This window comes from Barbus barbus (assembly GCF_936440315.1).
Source record: "Barbus barbus genome assembly, chromosome: 6".
Classification (NCBI taxonomy): Eukaryota; Metazoa; Chordata; class Actinopteri; order Cypriniformes; family Cyprinidae; genus Barbus; species Barbus barbus.
Window position 1 is genome coordinate 39032302 of NC_136734.1, and position 19539 is coordinate 39051840.

General features: G+C 35.7%; 1 protein-coding gene across 2 annotated transcripts in view; it reads left to right on the top strand.

Moving 5' to 3' along the window:
- The first annotated feature begins 10320 nt into the window (after window positions 1-10320).
- Window positions 10321-19539, top strand: part of LOC306871079 (kremen protein 1-like) — a 69761-nt gene continuing 60542 nt past the window's right edge. For both annotated transcript variants that reach the window (XM_079418769.1, XM_079418768.1), the window contains exon 1: window positions 10321-10573. In XM_079418769.1, coding sequence (XP_079274895.1) covers window positions 10498-10573 — 76 coding nt within the window. In that variant the 5' untranslated portion in view covers window positions 10321-10497. The remainder of the gene's footprint in view (window positions 10574-19539) is intronic.

Consider the following 19539-nt stretch of genomic DNA (forward strand, 5'->3'; position numbering starts at 1 on the left):
AAGCACTGGCGTAACGGAAGCTGGCTCTGGGTCAGTGTACAAGGGCAAATGTCCACTAAAATGTATCCATGTTCTAGCCACAGGTCCCCATACAGCACTTGCACTGGAGTAACTTTTCCTTCTGAAAACAAGCGCAGGAAGAGAATGGGAAACAGGAGGAATGCGCAGCCCATGCCCCGATGACTCTGAGCGATAGATCTTCAGCATGTGCGGCCGCTGCTCACCCCAATTAAAATGATCTGCGCTGCTTGACGAGAAGTGTTTCCACTGTCAAGGTGATTTGAACTAGCGCTCTATCTCATTTGCAGATGTGGAACGTGTCCTTTGCCAAACATTCGTTTGCAGGAGTTACTTGAAAACGGTGAAACACACAACCGTCCTGGAGCTCTACACCGGTGGTCCTCACAGATAAGATGTTTGATCACACTTTGTTCCAATTTCAGATCGTAGTCTGTGTTGGGAAGGAGATGCGGTGGAGCAGGGCTCATTTGGGGTTAGCCAGACTTCAAATGAGATGAATGCGTTCTTTGTGAAAGCTTTCAGTGTGCTTGCGTTTATTTAGCTTGATTCGTTTAACTGAAGTGAAATGCAGGTAAATCTCTCTGATTTGTTCTGGTCTGTTTACCTTCAAAGCTCGAATTTCTCATTACATTACCCTTTTATCCTGTTAAACTGGGATTTAGCAGTTCTTGTGTATGTCTGACACTTTTGTGCAGGTGTAAATGTTCATAAAGCTCATGTCAGCTAGTCCCTCTTATAATCCATCAGCTTCTCATCCAGGCAGATATCTAGACGCCTCAACTCAGCTGGAAAGATCAGGATTCCTAGACTCAGCTTGGTCGGGAGTCGAGCGATCTGATTGAAAAGTAACGGGTCAACATCGCTTTTGGAGTTTCACCTGAGGCCTGTATTGTACAGTTTTGATCCTGACGTATGGAGTCTTCAAAATGAATCTGAATTGTTATTTGTTGAGTCTGGTTTGTGTGTTTAGACTGAGTTTGGTGTGCAAATGAAGGCCAGTGTGTGTGGTGTGCTTACAGCTTACCAGGGTTGCCATAACTCTGCCACGTTACCTCCAAGACGTCTACTTGGACTATGAAAGAAAGGGCAGGATCCGGCTGTTGATGAATAGTCACACTGGTAAACCGCTTGAGCTGATTTACTCTAAAGCTGTTCTTTAAAAGGAGGTTCTGTCCAATGCACCTGAACTCCTTTTAAGAGCATGAGAAAAGCAGCGGATTTATGAAAGCTTCAGTAACTCTTTACTTAAAGCCTTTGTGTATAATGCATTATAAAAGTAGTTTTAATGCATTAATTATGTCTTGTAATGCACATTATAATGCATTGTACAATCTCATGAATAATTGTAACCACAGTTAATACATTATAACACTTATTAATTCATTGTTACACTATGCATTTTAAATTTGGTTATAATTATTTATAACAAGATATAATGCATTGCAATGCACATTATGATTTAATTATAATCCATTATACCCTTTAATGACTCTTTATAATGCATCATACATAAAGGCTTTAAGTGTTCCGAAAGCTTATAATGATTGTTGAGAGAATCTGTCAAATCTTCTTTATAAGATTACAATGAGATCCTCCTTCTAAAATGAAATTGATGTTATTTGTCCTTATGTTTTTCCCAAATCGAAGATAATTCTGTTCTCTGTTTAGGTCTGTGCAACTCATCTTTATTGTATTGTCCTTTAAAACAAAATGATAGCTTTTGGTCAAAAAATAAATAAAATAAAAATACATTTACATTTTTATATTGGAATACTACTGAAATATTAATTAGCACTACTGCTTTCATTAATAATTATTAACTTATTTTATGGTTATTATTGATTTTTATCTTCAATAATAAAATATGGTATTAGTGAGAATGATTTCTGAAGGATCATTTAGCTTTTCCATAAAAAAAGTATTTTAAATTGTAATAATATTTTGCAATGTTACTCTTTTGACTATTTTTGATCAAATAAATGCAGGCTTGGTGAGCATAAAAGAGACTGAATATAACTCAATCTGACTCCAAACTTTTGATCAGTAATGTGTATCCTCAGTTCTTCAAAGCAGATTGTGAAAAATATATTTTCTCTAACTTTGCACGCTCGAACATTTTTTAAAATGTGTTTGCTTTTTCTCTATTATGAGGAGCATTTTGCTTATTTTAAGTGTTTGGGTCAACATAAACATGAATGTTTAAAGTTTGGATGAAGAGTAAATATGCATGAACTCTTTTTTGAGTTTACTATTCCCTAAATGTTTTTATCTCACCACCTTATAGAGCCCACTACTGCTAAAGCAAACGTGTAAAAGAGTGAAACTGGAACAACTGGTGTTCGTATGCAAGTACAGGTTGTTGTCTTTTGCTTTTACAGAAACTTGAAAAATTACAAGTGAAATGAGACTATTGACCTCTTATTTTGACTCACAGAACTTCTGGAGAGGGCAGACAGCATGTCTTTCATCATCTCCTGAGTCACTTCTGTTTTTAACGTTCAGCGTCATGCTGCGGAGGCCACAGGAAAGGCCTGCACCTCACTTTACTACACCACAGAAAGCAGGAGAGGAGAAAAACACGCTCACTCCTCCCTCGCACATGTATTCCCCTTTCCATTACAACGGAAACCATTAGAGTTCCCATCAATCTGCCACTGTTTTGAGGTAAAGCTCCCAGAATTGGCAGCTGCAGAGACGTGCCAGCTCAACAACCATACACTGCTTATGGAATTATAAATATGCAAATGCTTCTTTATTTCCTTGGACATTGTCTCAAACTTGTTTGCTTTAGCTTCATCGTTTGAGGGCATGCAAAAATTCTCATCGACTGGAGGCTGTTCTTTCTCTCCTCATTTCTCTTTGGCAACCAAGCTTGAAGACAACATGTAATCTCTGGTGTCTTAATTCAATTAAGGCCTATCATATTTCTTCCATCCCTCGTATACCACCATGAACATGTAGCTTTGCAACTGCACCCTCCTGCCAACTTAAACAGCGTTGTTTTTTCAAGAAGCTTTTAGATTGTTCCGTCTGAGTTCAATCCCTACAGGTTGCACTTTTAACTCAGACGTGCTCAGACATCAGCAGACCTTTCGTTTCTCACTATTACTTGCTCCTTTTTTGATAGTTACCCCGGATTTATTTTAAAACATTAAAGATGAACCATATCTTAGAAAGTCTTAATCAAACCCAGCGAGTCTGGTTAAGATGGGCAGCGTTTGCACATGAAAGTTGATTTACGCGACTGATGTGGCTGGAACCGCTCTCTCTTTAAAGGAGAATCTAAATCCATCCCAGAATCCCCCCAAATCTGGGAGAGCTTTGTCCCTGCCATTACAGATAATGACTTTGACCCAGCATGGATGATTAAGTGTAATGGTCTGGGCTGAATAGGTTTGATCTGCCAAAAGCAAGTTAAAAGAGAGAGAGAGAGAACAAAAAAAAGGGTTTCCCCCTTCTCCATCTCAGATGTTAATCAAATGCATGTCTCATAAAAAAAAAGACTTTCTGTATATTAGAGAAGAAAAACAAAATTGTCATAGTAGTAGAGCATATAAAATATTCATCAGATAAGGGAGTTATTTAGTTAGTCAACTTTAAGTTCCTGAGTGTGAGATGACAAAAATGAAACACTATATATATAAAAAAAAATCCTTATTTGAATAATAAATTGTTTTAAACCATTAATATACAGCAATATAGAACAAATTATAATTTTGCTGTTCATGTATTTTTAAATATTATCAATAATGTTGATTTAGCTATTGATATCTCAGCTGTTAATATTTTATATTCTTAGCATATTACATTTACATTTAGCAGATGCTTTTATCCAAAGTGACTTACAAATGAGGACAATAGAAGCAATCAAAACCAACAAAACATGCAAGCGCTATGACAAGTCTATATTAATAATAATAACAACAACATTATTTGCATCATGTAAAACTGACCTTCACATTCACAAAGAAATATTAATAAATGGCTATTAATTAGTGTCAAAACAGAAACACAAAATAAATGTTTCTCTTCTGTCGCTCTCGTTTGCTTCTGTGCTTCTACAAGTGTTCGATAGTCCACTTTAGACATTCTACTAACTATAAGTAACTTTGTAACTACATGTCAACTAATTCTCATTAATTTGCAACTACATGTCTACTAACTCTCAGAAGGGTAGGTTTAGGGTTAGTAGAAGAAGTTGACACTTGCAAAGTTTCTTATAGTCAGTATGTTGTATGTTGTAGACCCATCAAAATAAAGTGTTAGAAGATATTAAGCAGACAGTCTACTAATACTCTAATAACTGCTAGTTGACATGGAGTTGCAAAGTTACTTACTGTTAGTAGAATGTCTAAAGTGGACCATCGAAATAAAGTGTTACCTCTTTTTTAAGCCAATTGATTTCATGATTTCACAAGTTGATTTTATTAATTCTGTGCTGTGACAAATGTTTTGTTGATTGTTTAAATGTAACAAATATTTTATATACACTACAAAAGTAATGGAATATTTATTTTTGTTTTTTGAAAGAAGTCTCCCAAGGCTGCATTCATTTGATCAAAAATACAGTAAAATCATATTGTCATATTGTGAAACATTATTACAGTTTGACACATTTTAAAATGTAATTTAAAAGTCCTGTTTCAACACTGATAATAATAAGAAACATTATTAATAACTGAGCAGTAAATCAGCATATTAGTATGACAGAAGGATCACGTGACACTGAAGACACAAAATACAGCTTTGTCATCACAGAAATAAATTATGTTTTATAATATATTAAAATAGAAAACAGGACGTTTAAATTGTAACAATATTTCACAATATCACAGTTTTAGTACTGTATTATTGATCAAATAAATGCAGCCATGGTGAGCTGAAGAGATTTCTTTCAAATTTTTGAATGGTTGTGTAATCTCTAAATATTAAATATATTGAAATATTTTAAAAACACAAATATGCTGCATCCACACATATGCAGTAAGTAATGCTGTCGTTATTTCATGCTGATTAATGCTGAAAATCTCTCTTAATATTAAGGTACACTGCAGGACTAAATGAAAGTAGTTTCACATAAATGTAACACATTTAAATAATATGAGGAAGTGAATCTTACCGGCTCGAAAATGTCTTTACTTCCTGGCAGGAGAATATTGAGTATATAAAGTATTACCGAATGTTACCTTTTCTTTCAGCTTTAACTGAATTAAACATGAATCAGGTGCGCTGTTTCAGCTCTCACTTTACATTATGACTGTAAATAGAGAAACACAAACTACTTCCCCCTCAAGCGCTGCAATGATGCATCCCTGCACCATAAAGACATTATCTGAATGTTTTACATTCTTAAAGAGATGCTTCACCCAAAAATGTTGTTTGCTCACTCATGTTTTTCAGTACCTGCATGGTTTGTTCTTTTATGCACAAAAGGGGTTATTGTCATAAAATGAAAGTGAATACCAGTGATCAAAGATCGTCAAGATATTGTATCGGCCAGACAGCTTGACAGTCCTTGACAGTTCCCATCCACCCTCACTGTATGGAATAGAGAAGCCTGAACATCTTTCAAAACGTCTTCCTTTGTGTTTCCTAAAGTCCTACAGGTTTGGAATGACATGAGGTTGAATTTGACAGAATTGTGCTTTTTTGGTGAACTATTCCAAACAAACAAAAGCAAATGACTTTGACTCTCCTTTTGCCAACTCATAGCTGAAAAATCTCCATCCCAGCAGTGACCGTATACAGATATGCTCCAGATGGCTTTTATAAGGGATGTTGGTGGATCTGAAGTGGATATGAAATTACCAGAAGCTGAAACGCACCTGCTACAAGTGTCAGTATCAGAAAAGGCACCTTGTTAAAATGCAATATGTTTGAAAAACAATACAAATGCTGCATTATAACCGTTGCCATCAGCACCAGGTGTTCATAATGGAGCACATATCAGCTCTAAGTCTTTGATTTTGACTCAGTGACTCATTTTTATAAACAATAACATTGAAAAAGTTTGAGGTCAGGAAGTTTTTTTTTTAAAAATGCTTTCAAAAAGAAGTCTTATGCTCAGCAAGTCTGCATTTATTTAATAAAAAATACAGTAAAACAGTATTATTATGAAATATTATTATTTATGCACTGTAAAAAAAAAAAAAAAAGGTTGAGCCAACATAAAAGTTTAAGGCAAACAGCTTCAGCAGATGTTTTAGTTGTCTCAACTTATTTTTTAGGAAATTAAAGTTTTCGCAACTTTTTGTTGTATAAACTTAAAACAAGAAGTTCTCTGAAGAAAGAGAAACAAGAAATCTGCTGAAGCTGGTGCCTTACACTTTTAAGTTTGCTCAACTTTTTTTTTTTTTTTTTTTTTGCAGTGTGTTAATATGTTTTAAAATGTAATTTATGCATGTGATGGCAGATTTTTTTTTTTTTTTCAGCAGCCGCTATTCCAGATTTCAGTGTCACATGATCCTTCAGAAATGAATCTAATATGCTGATTTGGTGCTCAAGAAGCATTTCTTTTTATTATCAATGTTGAAAAAAGTTTAACAGCTGTTAGGATTCTTTCATGAATAGAAACGTCAAAAGAACAGCATCTATTTGTTATAAAAATCTATTGAAAAATGCCTTTACTCTCTCTTTTGATTAATACATCATTGCTGAATAAAAGCATGAATTAAAAAAAATCTTAGAATGTGCTTAGTTTTTTATTTTTAGTGGCAGTTTCCTCTCACTTAGCCCTCATAGAGGTTGTTTTTACATTGTTTGAAATGTAATTAGTCCAAAGCAAAAGATTGTTCCACCAACAAACCTCTGAGGTTTCTCAGTCACACCAATGCTGTCAGAGTAACAATCACCCTGTAATTAGGCTCAATGCACAAAACTGCCAAAGTCTAGTACAGTTTTTGTGCTCTGGCCATGCAAACAAGTCCTGGCAAAAGTAGGTCTATGTATAACCTCAGGTTCATTAATCTACACAATACTCAAGCTTCTGTTAATCGCTTTACATGATTGACAAAAGCAGAAAAACACTGCAGCCAACTGGAATCTCATCACAGAAATTTCCAGGCTGCTGTTTCAGCAAGACTTCAGATCGGACCAGGCCTGAGCGAAGCTTTCATTTCTGTGCCGCAGGTGAAAAGGTGTTCTTCCTCTTGCAGGTTTGTAGAGCGAGGAGGAGGATCAGAGGGTGCGATGAAGAACGTCCCAAGCAGGTGTGTGTTATTGCTGTGGGTGTTCTGCTTGTGCTGGGATGTAGCTCAAAGGCCTTAAAGATGAGAGGCAGTAAAAACACAAACCTTTCCTCTGGGTGACATTGTGCTTTAATTAAAGAGCTCAAAGCAAACACAGGGAGATGGATGAGTGTGTGTGTGCTGGGTGTGTGTGAGGTGGTTTTTTTCCAGGTTAAGAATGGTTAAGAACACCACTTTCATCTTTCTTTTGAGAATGCAAAGGCTTTAAACCCCAAGGGTAAAGAATACCTATTGCCTGTGTATATATTTGTTGCTGGAGGGAGAAGACGCAACTTCTATCGACTAAGCAAACATATCCATCTATCCATCTGTCCATCTGTCCATCACATCGTCTCTAATCAGCAGTGGCTCAGAAGCGTGACAGGAGCAGGCATGATGTTTGCTGTAGATGGGCGTACGCATGTATTTTGCTTAATAAATCTAATTAAACCGGCACAGTGAGGTGAGAATAATTGCACTGACAGTGATGAAAAGATTAGATGTGAAATCAAGGAGAGACACAGCCTCACTAATGACACCTTGGCTTGGTTTCTCGGTTTCAATATCCACCCCAAACAAGCAGAGGCCTTCAAATCTGTATAGATCTTGGCAAATGTGTGAACCGTACAAGCTCTAAAGAAGCAAGTGTAATGATAAAATCCTGGACTTTCCAGTGAACCAGTAACCTGCTTTTAACATGTTCTGACAAGTTAGAAAGACTGCATTAGATATCTCACGACAAAACTATAAAGCATGTCAAATATCAGACTGAATCTTCTAAATGTTCAATATTAAACCAATATCAACCCCGATACTTCACTGAATACTTAACTTCGTTCTACTTCTCGTACCATGCATCTTGCTTATACAGTATTGCATTGTATTTTAATACTGTATGTCTCATATTTGATCTCTAGGAGCTATATAATTAGCTATATTTATATGTTATATGTTGTGTGTTTGTATATGCATACATATACAGTTCACATTTACAACATTAAATTGCATTATTTAATATAATATACATATATATATATATCACAAAACAAACATCGTATACATTATTATTGAGGTTTTACAATATCAATACATAAAATTACATATAAAATGTATTATAAAATTTTATAGTATATTCATTTATTGATTTAAATAACTTTTAACCCTTAAAGTTTCTTGAAAATAACTGAAATAGTCTTTAGTGCATAAATGCGGTTTCGTGAATGACTGAAATGTAAGTTCTGAATTATTTGACATTGGAAAATATGAGATCATGTTTACTACTAAGGACAGGGAGTGTGACTTCTCTCGCGCAAATGCTTATAATTATCATATACTTACAAACATCAGACAAAGGCTGAAGACTCTGACACATCTAACTACCCGGAATACACCTGAGTAACTTGTTTGGGCTCGACCGTCTAATTTTGATGTAGTCACATGCTCTTTTAAGTGAGCTCATTGACTAGGTTGGTATAATGATGTTTCAGAGTGAACTGTAAGCAATAGTAATTGTGAGCTTCGCTGGTGCACGAGACAAATCTAATCATGCTGGTTTGGTGTTTTTTGGGTTTTGTAAGTTTACTGGATCAAGCCTTACATATCATCTGTAGACAAATTAGGGCATCTTCCAGCCAGCTCTGTATTACAGTGTGCTGACCATCCTGCAGATGATTCACTGCGTTATGGTCACTTTCGTATCCAACCGAATCCTTTCAAACTTTAAAAAAGGCAGCAGGCAGCGAGTGTTATTTTTACCAAGCCGTTTGGGGTTTTGGGTGAGTTGGTTTTAATTTGAGCGGTGAATGATGTCACTGCTGTCCCCTGCATGCTCTGGTCTGGAGACTGAGGTAATGGATCCTCCATGCATGTGTTCTCCCACTAGAGAGAGACATTCTGCACAAGTGATGCTGCTTGTTTTATGGGCTGGAATGTATGACATTGAAATGAGGCTTATGTTCCAGTGAGCAGTGTCATTATTTACCACAGAAGGCTGACAGGATTTAAATTACATTTAAGTTATATTCCCATTTACCCATTTATGTAAACACAGAAAGAGGGCAAATATTAACTCAGAATAATATACATAATCATAAAACTAATTTATGAACCAATGATAAACCTATGGAATGATAAAGTCTTAATTTATTTTTTCATGCATTTATTTATTTTTTAAAAAGTGTACTTTAAATTACTTTAAAATAAATATATACGTCTGTGTGTGTGTGTGTGTGTGTGTGTGTGTCTGTGTGTGTGTGTGTGTGTGTGTGTGTGTGTGTGTGTGTGTGTGTGTGTGTGTGTGTGTGTACATATATATAGATAGATAGGGTAAGTTAATCTAAAAAAATAATAATTATGATACGAATTACTTCTTTATCAGTGTAATCAGATTACACTGATAAAGTATTGCATTACTTATTACTTCTAACTTTCTAAATCTAATATAAATCTTGGCCATACAAGGATAGACATAACACTGCTCTTTTAATTCTTTCAAATAAATTAATATAAAATTGCATAAATTATTCTTGAACTGACCAAAGTCTTTTAAAGGGAAAAGGTCATGTAAAAACATACATTTTTAACATTCATTTGTTAAATTTTGATGTTAAATCCACTATTGTTTTAAATAGAATGGTTCTATAGTCTATACAATATTTAATGTCTGTCTGTCTTAAACATCACAATTGCACAAGCAAGTCTTAAAATGCACAAGCAATATTTATTAATAATATTTAGTATATATCTTAAATATTTTATTTCATAGTCATTTAAGTCATTTATTTTTTTATGCATTCATTTTATTTTTTAAGCAGTAAACTTTAACAATATTTAAATTAACTTCTTAACAGGTAATAACTGATCTACTTACAGTCTACATAGGTTATTTGTTAGTGGAAACAACAGCGTCTCTTAAGCCTCTGTGTTGTCTGTGGCTCACAGCTATTAGATTTGTGGCCAGCCCACAGCGCGCAACAGGTATATGCCCCCATGCATGGGGCAGGTTGAATCTATTGCCCCGATTTCCTGTCACATGATTTGAAATAGGATCCCTACTTTTTCTGCTATCTGTCTTGAGTGTCTGGGGGCAGCGCTGATCTGCCTAGAAGTTGAGACGCTCTTAACGCAGACGCGCCGCGAGATTTGCTGACATTCATCTGCTCGCTGCATCAGACTGGACTCAAACACTTCACCTGCGAGGAGAGAGGAAGAGAAGGTGTTCAGATCTCTTACAGCCTGCTACAGAAGAGCGATGGATTCGTGGAGAATCGCAGCTTTGCTCCTTGTCGCCTGCCTCAGCGCCTCAGCTTCAGACCAGTTCGATACGGGTTAGTTCTCAACTCTTCTGAGCTGTGACTTTGTGCATTCTGGTGCTTGTAGGTCTTTTTTGAGATGTTTCTGAGACTAGTGCATTGTCCCGACTCCAGCCTCGAGATGAGCAGCGCGTTCTGTCACTTCTCTCGCCTCTGGTTCAGCTTTATGAATCACACAATGCATTCCGCGCTAAATCATTTCCTAAACCCTCTTTGAACGCTGTTTTGCAGCTGATGATTCTTCAGTAAGAGCCACTTATGAAGTCTTGAAAAAGGAAACTTATTCAAACTATATTTCATCTGGGTATTACATATCCGGGTATTAAAAATCTTCAAGTAGGTTTTGGCATTAGGTGTGATGGCGAGAGTATTAAATATTATGTGTATCTGTAATTACGCGTGACTATAATGACCATTTCTGTCTTTTTCTTTCTTTTTTTGGGGAAACAGATGATAAATCCTATGCTTGCTATTAAAGACTTGATACTGTATTATAATGAGGTATATATATATATATATATTTTTTTTTTTATTAAATGAAATATTATATAGCCTGTATACCATGGTAGCCATAGTTTCCACCAAAATACCGGTTATGACAGTGATTGTTGTTACTGCATGATCCTAATAGAGGATCTCATTCAAAGAGAATACAAATCTTTCAATATCTTATTTGATGACATAATGTTGACTGATAACCACAAGTTAACACAGTTTTATTTTACCAGCAAGAAGCACAGTAACAATGCTGTTTTGGCAGAAACTATCTGTATCTGTAAGGGATCTCTTTGTGTCATCATTGACTAATTAAACTGTTCTTGGGATTACAGAAAAAACTCTAGCTATCTCTTACTGACAGATTTACTTCTCTGCCATTAGGAACTGCACTGGACGTCTTTTAGTTTTCTCAATCTGCTTGTGCTTTATAGGCAAGTTATGTTCTTTTCAAATGATATGATATGATATGATACAGTAGCTCAAAGTTCATCAACAGATTACACACAAATCCAATAAAATTTAGTCTTTCAGGTATACCTTTCTTTGAGGTGAACTTGAGACTTTTAATTGTGTCATAAATCCATCTGCAGCATCAGACAAACATCAGGAGTTAGGCACAATCAACTGCATATTGTCTATGCAAAACCCCAAAATGTTTATTTTAATGTTTATTTAACATCTTGCCGGATAAACAGCAGGCAAGTGCAGAATGTTTTCCAGGTTTGTGGATGGAATCGTGACAACAACAACCATTTTAGAGATTTTTTCTGTCTTTTAGAATGAGAAAATAGAATAGAATTATTAGGTTTTATTATCACAACCTATTATCAGTCTCTTCCTTTTGTTATTGTTATTATAAATTTGAAGATAATTGATTGCTTGGTAACTTGTGAAAATCTGTCAAATATAAAACAATTTTGATACCAGCTATTCTAATATTAACTTGAAGGTTAATATGAACATAGTTTTTTGTTAGATTCAGGTTAAAAGTGCCTCTAATTAAAAAGTTGAATCAAATGAAGCTGACTTGACTGAAATGCACAAGCCGCTTGCATTGATTATAATGGGAGCGCTCTAGGTCATAAGCTGTAATTTGTGTTGTGTTTCAAGTCTCAGAAACAAATCCCCTACGCTCTCTTTTAATGTTTTTTGTTTAATTATAGCTTTTGATTCAAATGAGAGGTTAGGCTATCTGGGCGATGCGTAAGCACTGCCATCTATAGTACACCTATGCATTAGCAATGTATTTAAAGCTGCTTTCCAGAACATATTCATAATAATTACTCATGCTTTTGGGTGACTTATTCCTCTTTACAAGTTTTTTTCTGGCATATTGTGACCAATTTTGACAGGTTTATGGCTAATTGGTGCTGTAATAGTTAATAAGGCATGTAGTAACATGTCCATCCACCCAGACGTTTGAACATCATTTAGTGAAATGACTTGATGGCTCATTGCATGTTCCTTGTGTTTTCATATAAAATATAATTAAAATCATTCAACAGCAATGAGTCACAGTGGCAATTTTCACTCTTTGCTCTCAATTTGTGAATTATATGAGTTTGATTAACTGCATGAATTATGAAGTCGGTGTATTCTTACCTGTTCTGTTGAGGTGTTTTAGGGAGTCATATTAGTCAGTGCATCTGTTCAGTTCTCCTTTGCTGCAAATCAGTTATTGATATTTGATGAGTGAAAGGCATTCTGTTGCTCATGTCTATGTGTGATAAGACACACAGATTAAAACATGTGAATGATGAAATGCTTTACAGCTTAAATGAAGGTGTGAGGCATTTGAAGAACAGAATGGCATCTGTGGGTTTTCATTAATAGAGAGAAATACATTATTGCTGTCTTCTGAAAACCCTCAATTTGTTGCTTTTTACTATATAAATTGCATGAATTGAAAGCATCTGCTCCTTTGCTTTTCAAGTAATAGTTCACCCAAAACCCTCAGGGATACCCTCGGGCTATCCAAGATAATAAAAAAATGAGTTTGTTTGTTTAGTTGGAACAAATTTGGAGAAATGTTGCATCAGCAATGGATGCTCTGCAGTGAATGGGTGCCGTCAGAATGAGAGCTTAATTAATCCACATGACTGCAGTCCATCAGTTAATGTCTTGCGAAGGACTTGCATAGCTGTAAGCAATGGTTTGAAGTTAAAAATGGATTTATTTTTTACGAACATGCAGCTTTAGTCTTCTCCAGATGTTAACTGATGGACTGGAGTGGTGTGGATTTTTATCAGCTGTTTGGACTCTCATTCTGACGGCACCCATTCACTGCAGAGCATCCATTGGTGAGCAAGTGATGCAATGCTACATTTCTCCAAATCTGATGAAGATACAAACTCATACGCATCTTGGATGGCATGAGGGTGAGTACATTTTCTGCATATTGACATATTTGGGTGAACTCTTCCTTTGAATATATCTAAGAGACTCAAGCAGTTTGTACCTCTGCACCTTGACCAGACCAGAGATCACATCTGTATTTCCTCAGATGAATGATGCATTAAATGAATAGAGAATTATTCATAGGCTTTGAGAAGAAGCAGTGCATCTGTGTCCAGACAGGAGCTCGCCTCGTGTAAAGTGGATTTGGGTTAGTTGATAGATGTTATTGAGTAGCTCCCAGGATGAATTTATGATGTAGTTCTCATTTCTGTGGAAGATTTTATTTCAGATGCAAAGACAGATGCGTGGTTATTTCCCCCATATTTTTGCACTTACTTGGTGATACTTGTTTTGCTGTGAAAACAAAATGTGCTGATTGTGAAAATGAATGGAATGGTCATGGCTGAAGGGCAAACTAAAGACTTCAAAGCATCAGCAATTTTGCTTAAGTTATTAAATCCGTGTCATGCCTTGTCCGTCGTAATAGTTACGTCCTTCATCTCACTTCAAAAGGCGAAGCAAGCACCATGTGGCTTACTGGTCCCGGCCAATCGTGAGAAATTAACATGGAGTTATCTAAAATGAGATCTCTGATCATAATCGGCACCGTTTAGAGTTATTTCTGTTTCTGAAAGCGTGTGATCGACTGAATCAGCACTTCATCTGCAGACACTTAGTTAACTCTCTGACTAAATTTCATCTCATCTTGAAAAGGGAATCCAGTTTGGCTGTAGAAGATCCAGCATCAAAATATAGCCTACTGGTTGATATTTCATGCAAACTGTCTTCTATTACAGGAAATCTCAATCAGTCGACTACACCGCTGTCAGTCAGTTAAAGCATGATAAAACCGCATGATGCTGCCATTGCTGAAAGTGTTAAAGAAAGATTTGTTGCCGTTTTGCATTAGTGTCTGTTTGACAGATCCTTCCTCTCTCTCCTGCTGTTCGGCTGCTTGCCATCGCTGGCTAGCTCTCTCCACGGTCTTTATTCCCTCTCGATCTTTGTCTATCTCTCTTGTTCTCCTCCTCTTTTTCTTGCCAGGGCTGTTTGGAGTGAAGCGCCTGTGCTTTGTCTTGTGTCTTCACTCAAAGCCGCTCTGACAGTGAAGTATGGTTTGGGAGGGAAACAGTAGCCAGGTGGTCGGAAACGTGGGCAGGGGAAGAACTTTTGTGCTTTTTCTCTGTCCATTTAACCACTTCCCTTTTTTTTCTTTTTCTTTTTATGCGAACTTGTTTAGAAAGTACTGTTGCATTGACCTTTTGGAGTTCATGGCTATTATTTCAAGACTGTAAATGTATGATTTATTTTTTTAGGGATTAAAGGTTTTTTTTCTCGCTTTTGTTTGTTTTTGTTCATCCACATAAAATGCTGTCAAGAACATTTTGAAGCCTTGACTAGTTTTTCCTGTGAAACGTGCTTGTCGTGGCATGTTTGCTTTAATGTATATATGTGAGTTATGTGTGTTTGTGTGAAAACATTTCAAATTGTATGTCTAGTCTTGTACACCAGCTCACACTAGCAGTTCATTCAGTAGGCTATCTAGTAGCTTTTATCAACTATTCTGATACTGTAAAAGTTCTTGGTTATTATGTTTGTCTTGTTTCGCAGTAAAAAAAAAGTCTACATATTGTTAAAACAAGATATGTTGACTTGAGAAGCAAAATTAGATATTTCAAATGCATTGTTTCAAAAGAAGGTTTTGTCTCACATCATTGGAAATTGATTTTTCTTGATTTAAGCATAAAGCATTGTGAGGTTTATGCTTAAATTAAGAAAATATTTTGCCAATGTACTAAGAAAAATAAACGTTTTTTGTGTTTTATTTATAACTTAAAATAAAATAAAAAATAATTGTAAACCTTAGTATTAAATGCACTCTTGCTAAAAAAAATCTTTTTAGAATATTTTCAACAGTAAAAGAGGGCAACAACAAAAAAGAGCAATAACAACAAATTAATACTGGAGTAATGGCTGCTGAAAATTCGGAGCAATAAATGGCATTTTAAAATATATTCAAATAGGAAACAACTGCTTTTACTCTAACTTTTCATCATATAAATGCACATAAATGGTGAGCATAGGACATTTCTTTATTTTAAAAATTTTTTTAGTAACAAATGTTTTTTAGTAACTATATGTTTTCAGACATTTAGTTACAAAACATATATTTGAGTTCATTTGAGATGCCTGACTTTAGTTTGATTCGACTAGAATGCATATTTCTGATATAAATAAAGCGATAGTGATTTTGAATCAATACAGTGGCCCTCATAAATCCTAACCACAGACCATGTGTCCACTCACGTATCGTTCTGTGTATCTGTGGTGCAGAGGTGGTTCGCTGAGAGTGCTTCTTCTAATTTAGCAACAGAAATACCCACATCAGAGACTGTCGTTTCAGAGGGCACTGGCATTCCTTTGGTCCCTACATTTCCCAGAAATCCTTCCACCCATTTCCTGCCAGCATATCCTCACATTTACACACAACAGGCTGTAATTACCCACCCAGCTGATCTGATCCGATCCAGAACCAACCACCGAGGAACATGGAACACAAAGATGCCTCTGTAACCAAAAGTGACACAGTATACCGCACTTCTCCACTGGACAGAGACTGTGGTCGCTTCTGTCAATCCCTGTTTCTGACTCTGTTTCTATGGGAAACTAAGCAGAAAATAAGCGGACAACACGTCATGTGTTAATGACAATACCTGAGTGCCAAGTTCGGCTGGGATGTGAGGCGCCAAAAGAGGCTAAATGAACTCAAACATTTCTCAACCATTTCTACCAAGATGAAATCATTATCCAAGCTTTGCTACCCTCTAGGAACTGCCAATCGTTTTTCAGCCATATATATATATATTATTAAGGTAAATACTATTTTTTTAAGAAATATTTTTTTTTTTATTCAGCAAGGATGTGTTAAATCGATCAAAAGTGACATTTATAATGTTACAAAAGACTTATATTTCTAATAAATGTTCTTTTGAACTTTATATTCATCAAAGAATACATAAAAAAAAATATCACTACTTTTTGCAACAATTACTGGAAATGTTTCTTGAGCAGCAAATCAGTATATTAGATTGATTCCTGAAGGATCATGTGACACTGAAGACTGGAGTAATGATGCTGAAAATACAGGTTTGATCACAGCAATAAATTACATTTTAAAATATATTCAAATAGATAACATTTGCTTTACATTGTAATAATATTTTACAATTTTTACCGTATTTTTGATCAAATAAATGCAGCCTTTGGGAGCCTTGATTCTAAAACATTAATAACATAAAAATCCTTAAGCTTATAATGTTTATAGTAATTGTTATAGTTTAACACATGCTTGATCGAGGAGAATAAGTTTGCTCATGGTAGGCGGGTGTATACAAGAGATTTATGATGGTCATCTGTGTCCATCTCATTTTGTTTGATGTTACACCAAGGGTCAAAGGCCAAGTCTAAGTTGACCTATGGATAGTTAGGAGCTTCTGTTCTGTACCTGATGCCTGCTCAGACCTGTTCAAACCAGTTCACCTACTGGCCAAAGCACAAATCATTCCCTTTAGGCTGTTAAACTTAGGCTATGATTTAACATGCTGTCTATAGACAATGAACACAAGCCTAATGACAGTGTTTTAATGAATGCTTTCTCCAATGTTAATGACGTCGCTACCATTCGTTTAGTTAGTTGGAAATATCATGACACCCTTATCACATTTAGGGCAAAAGGCAAAACTAGTATTTTTTTTCGTTGTACTCTGCACAGCACTTTATGTGTTTTGCTAAAGCTATATCAGACACTGTTATTTTCTCAGAAGTATGCAAAGGTCAGTAAGAGGCGAGAGAGACAGACAGCAGGAGAGAGATTGAGATCTGCTTAACCACCATCACGGTATCCAACATGCTGAGATATGTCAGATGACTAGTTTAGAAAAATATCCATATTTATAAACATGAATTTGGAATGTGCTTGTTTAAAGTTGGCGAGAGAGAGAATACCTCAGCCGCCTCCCATGCTGCCGTTTTCTGTCTGTGGCCATTTGTTTTGGCTCAGGATGTAACAGCCCATGCCATCCACTCACCACTTCCTGTTGACCTCTGATTGGCGCCCTGTGGAGTCTGTACAGGTCAAAAGGTCAGCTATATCTATCTACTGTCACGTAGAGATGATCGACTAGTCGTCAGGCCGTTAGTGAGCTTGATTAGTGACCATTTTTAGCGAGCACCTCTTTTTAGCTTTAGTATTTTTGAGCAGTAGGTAGTCAATATAAAAACATACTGTATTTGTGCTGTTTTAGCATACTAAAAGTAACATAGCATATTAAAATACTCTCTAGAAGCTATATCTCTAAATTCATGTCCTTTAGTCATCAAAGCACCACTTTTGTAACAAATGAATTTCCCACAAAAAGTGTGGCATTTTAAACTCAAAAATTGCTAGTAAATTTCACAGAAGTAATACATTTAATTAAATGTGAAATTTTGAAGTAGAAGGGCTGAGATTGCAAGAAATAGTCTTCTAAAAGTTTGCCTTCATGTTTCACACAAAGGTTTGAATTTTACTTAATTTTTTTAATTTTTAATTTTTTTTAAAATGAAAAAAATGCAACCTTTGGGAGTAAAGAGAGTTCTTTGTAAAACATTATTTAATTAATAAAAATGTTACAGACCCCAGACTTACATATATTTACATTTAGTCATTTAGCAGATGCTTTTATCCAAAGTGACTTACAAAAGATGACAACAGAAGCAATCAAAACCAAAAACAGCAATAATATGCAAGTGCTATGACAAGTCTCGGTTAGCATAACTAATAAATACACATTCATATATATAAAAAATAAAACAAGTAGAATAGAAAAATAATAGAGAAAGTGTTAGAGGCCTTTTTAAAGATAATACAAAGTTAGAAAACGAATAGAGAGAGCAAGTATTAGAGGGTCAAGTCAACAAATAGATAAAATAGAATTAGAATAGAGAGTGCTAGAGTCAGAGGGACAAATAAAGATGGAAGAGATGTGTTTTTAGCCATTTCTTGGCTGCTGGGATTGAGTTGGGCAGGCCATTCCAGCAGGAGGGAACATTTAATGTAAAAGTCTGTGAAAGTGATTGTGTGCCTCTTTGGGATGCACAATAAAGCATCATTCACTTGCAGAATGCAGGCTTCTAGAGGGCATTTAATTTAATTATATGAATAATGTTAAACATGGAATTCTGTACATGTCTGAGGGACAAGTCATTGAACCATTCTGGGTTGATTGATTGTTTTTTTATGACTAATCGATTCGGAGGCACAGAAAAATGGCATCATGAGACAATTAATGCAAAAAATAATCAAGACTATGTTTAAGAGAAGTAAATAAGAGAAGACATTGATTATTACAGGTCCTCGAGGGACAAGCATACGTTTGCCATTGATGATGTTACATTAGTGCATTGAGAAACATGGAACATGTGTTTTTGATTGCTTTCTTTGAGACGTGTCATGTTCTTGGGAGAGTTTGGAAGGCTTACACTTGTCTGATGCATACTATCACTCGTCACCTGTCCAGAAGACAGCTGTCAGGTGTGATCGCTCAGTGCCTGCAGTGCGATAAAACCCAGTGGCAAAGTGAGTAACTCCTGTCTGACTTTGAATGAGCTGATAAAACCTGACAGGAGTGATATCTATGTGAAGAGCGGGAGTGAGAGAGAAAGCGATATAGGGAGAGCGACGCCTCGGTTAGGTTTGTCATATCAGCCCTGTCTAATTCAAAGAAGCAGTGGAAGAGAGCGGAACATTAAGCTGTCAGGCGGCTGCATTCGTGTCTGTGGATCTATGCCTCTTTATTCATGCACCCAGAGCCAATTGCTATCTTTTTTGATGGAAATGCTCTATTTTTATTGACCTAATAATTAAGTATCATTTAGTTATTAATTTTTGCATTTAGTAATTTTATTTAATTTTTAATAGTGCTGTCAAACGATTAATTGCAATTAATTGCATCCAAAATAAAGGTTTTTGTTTACATAAAATATGAGTGTGTACTGTGTATGTTTATTATGCATATATAAATACAAACACATGTATGATAATGTCT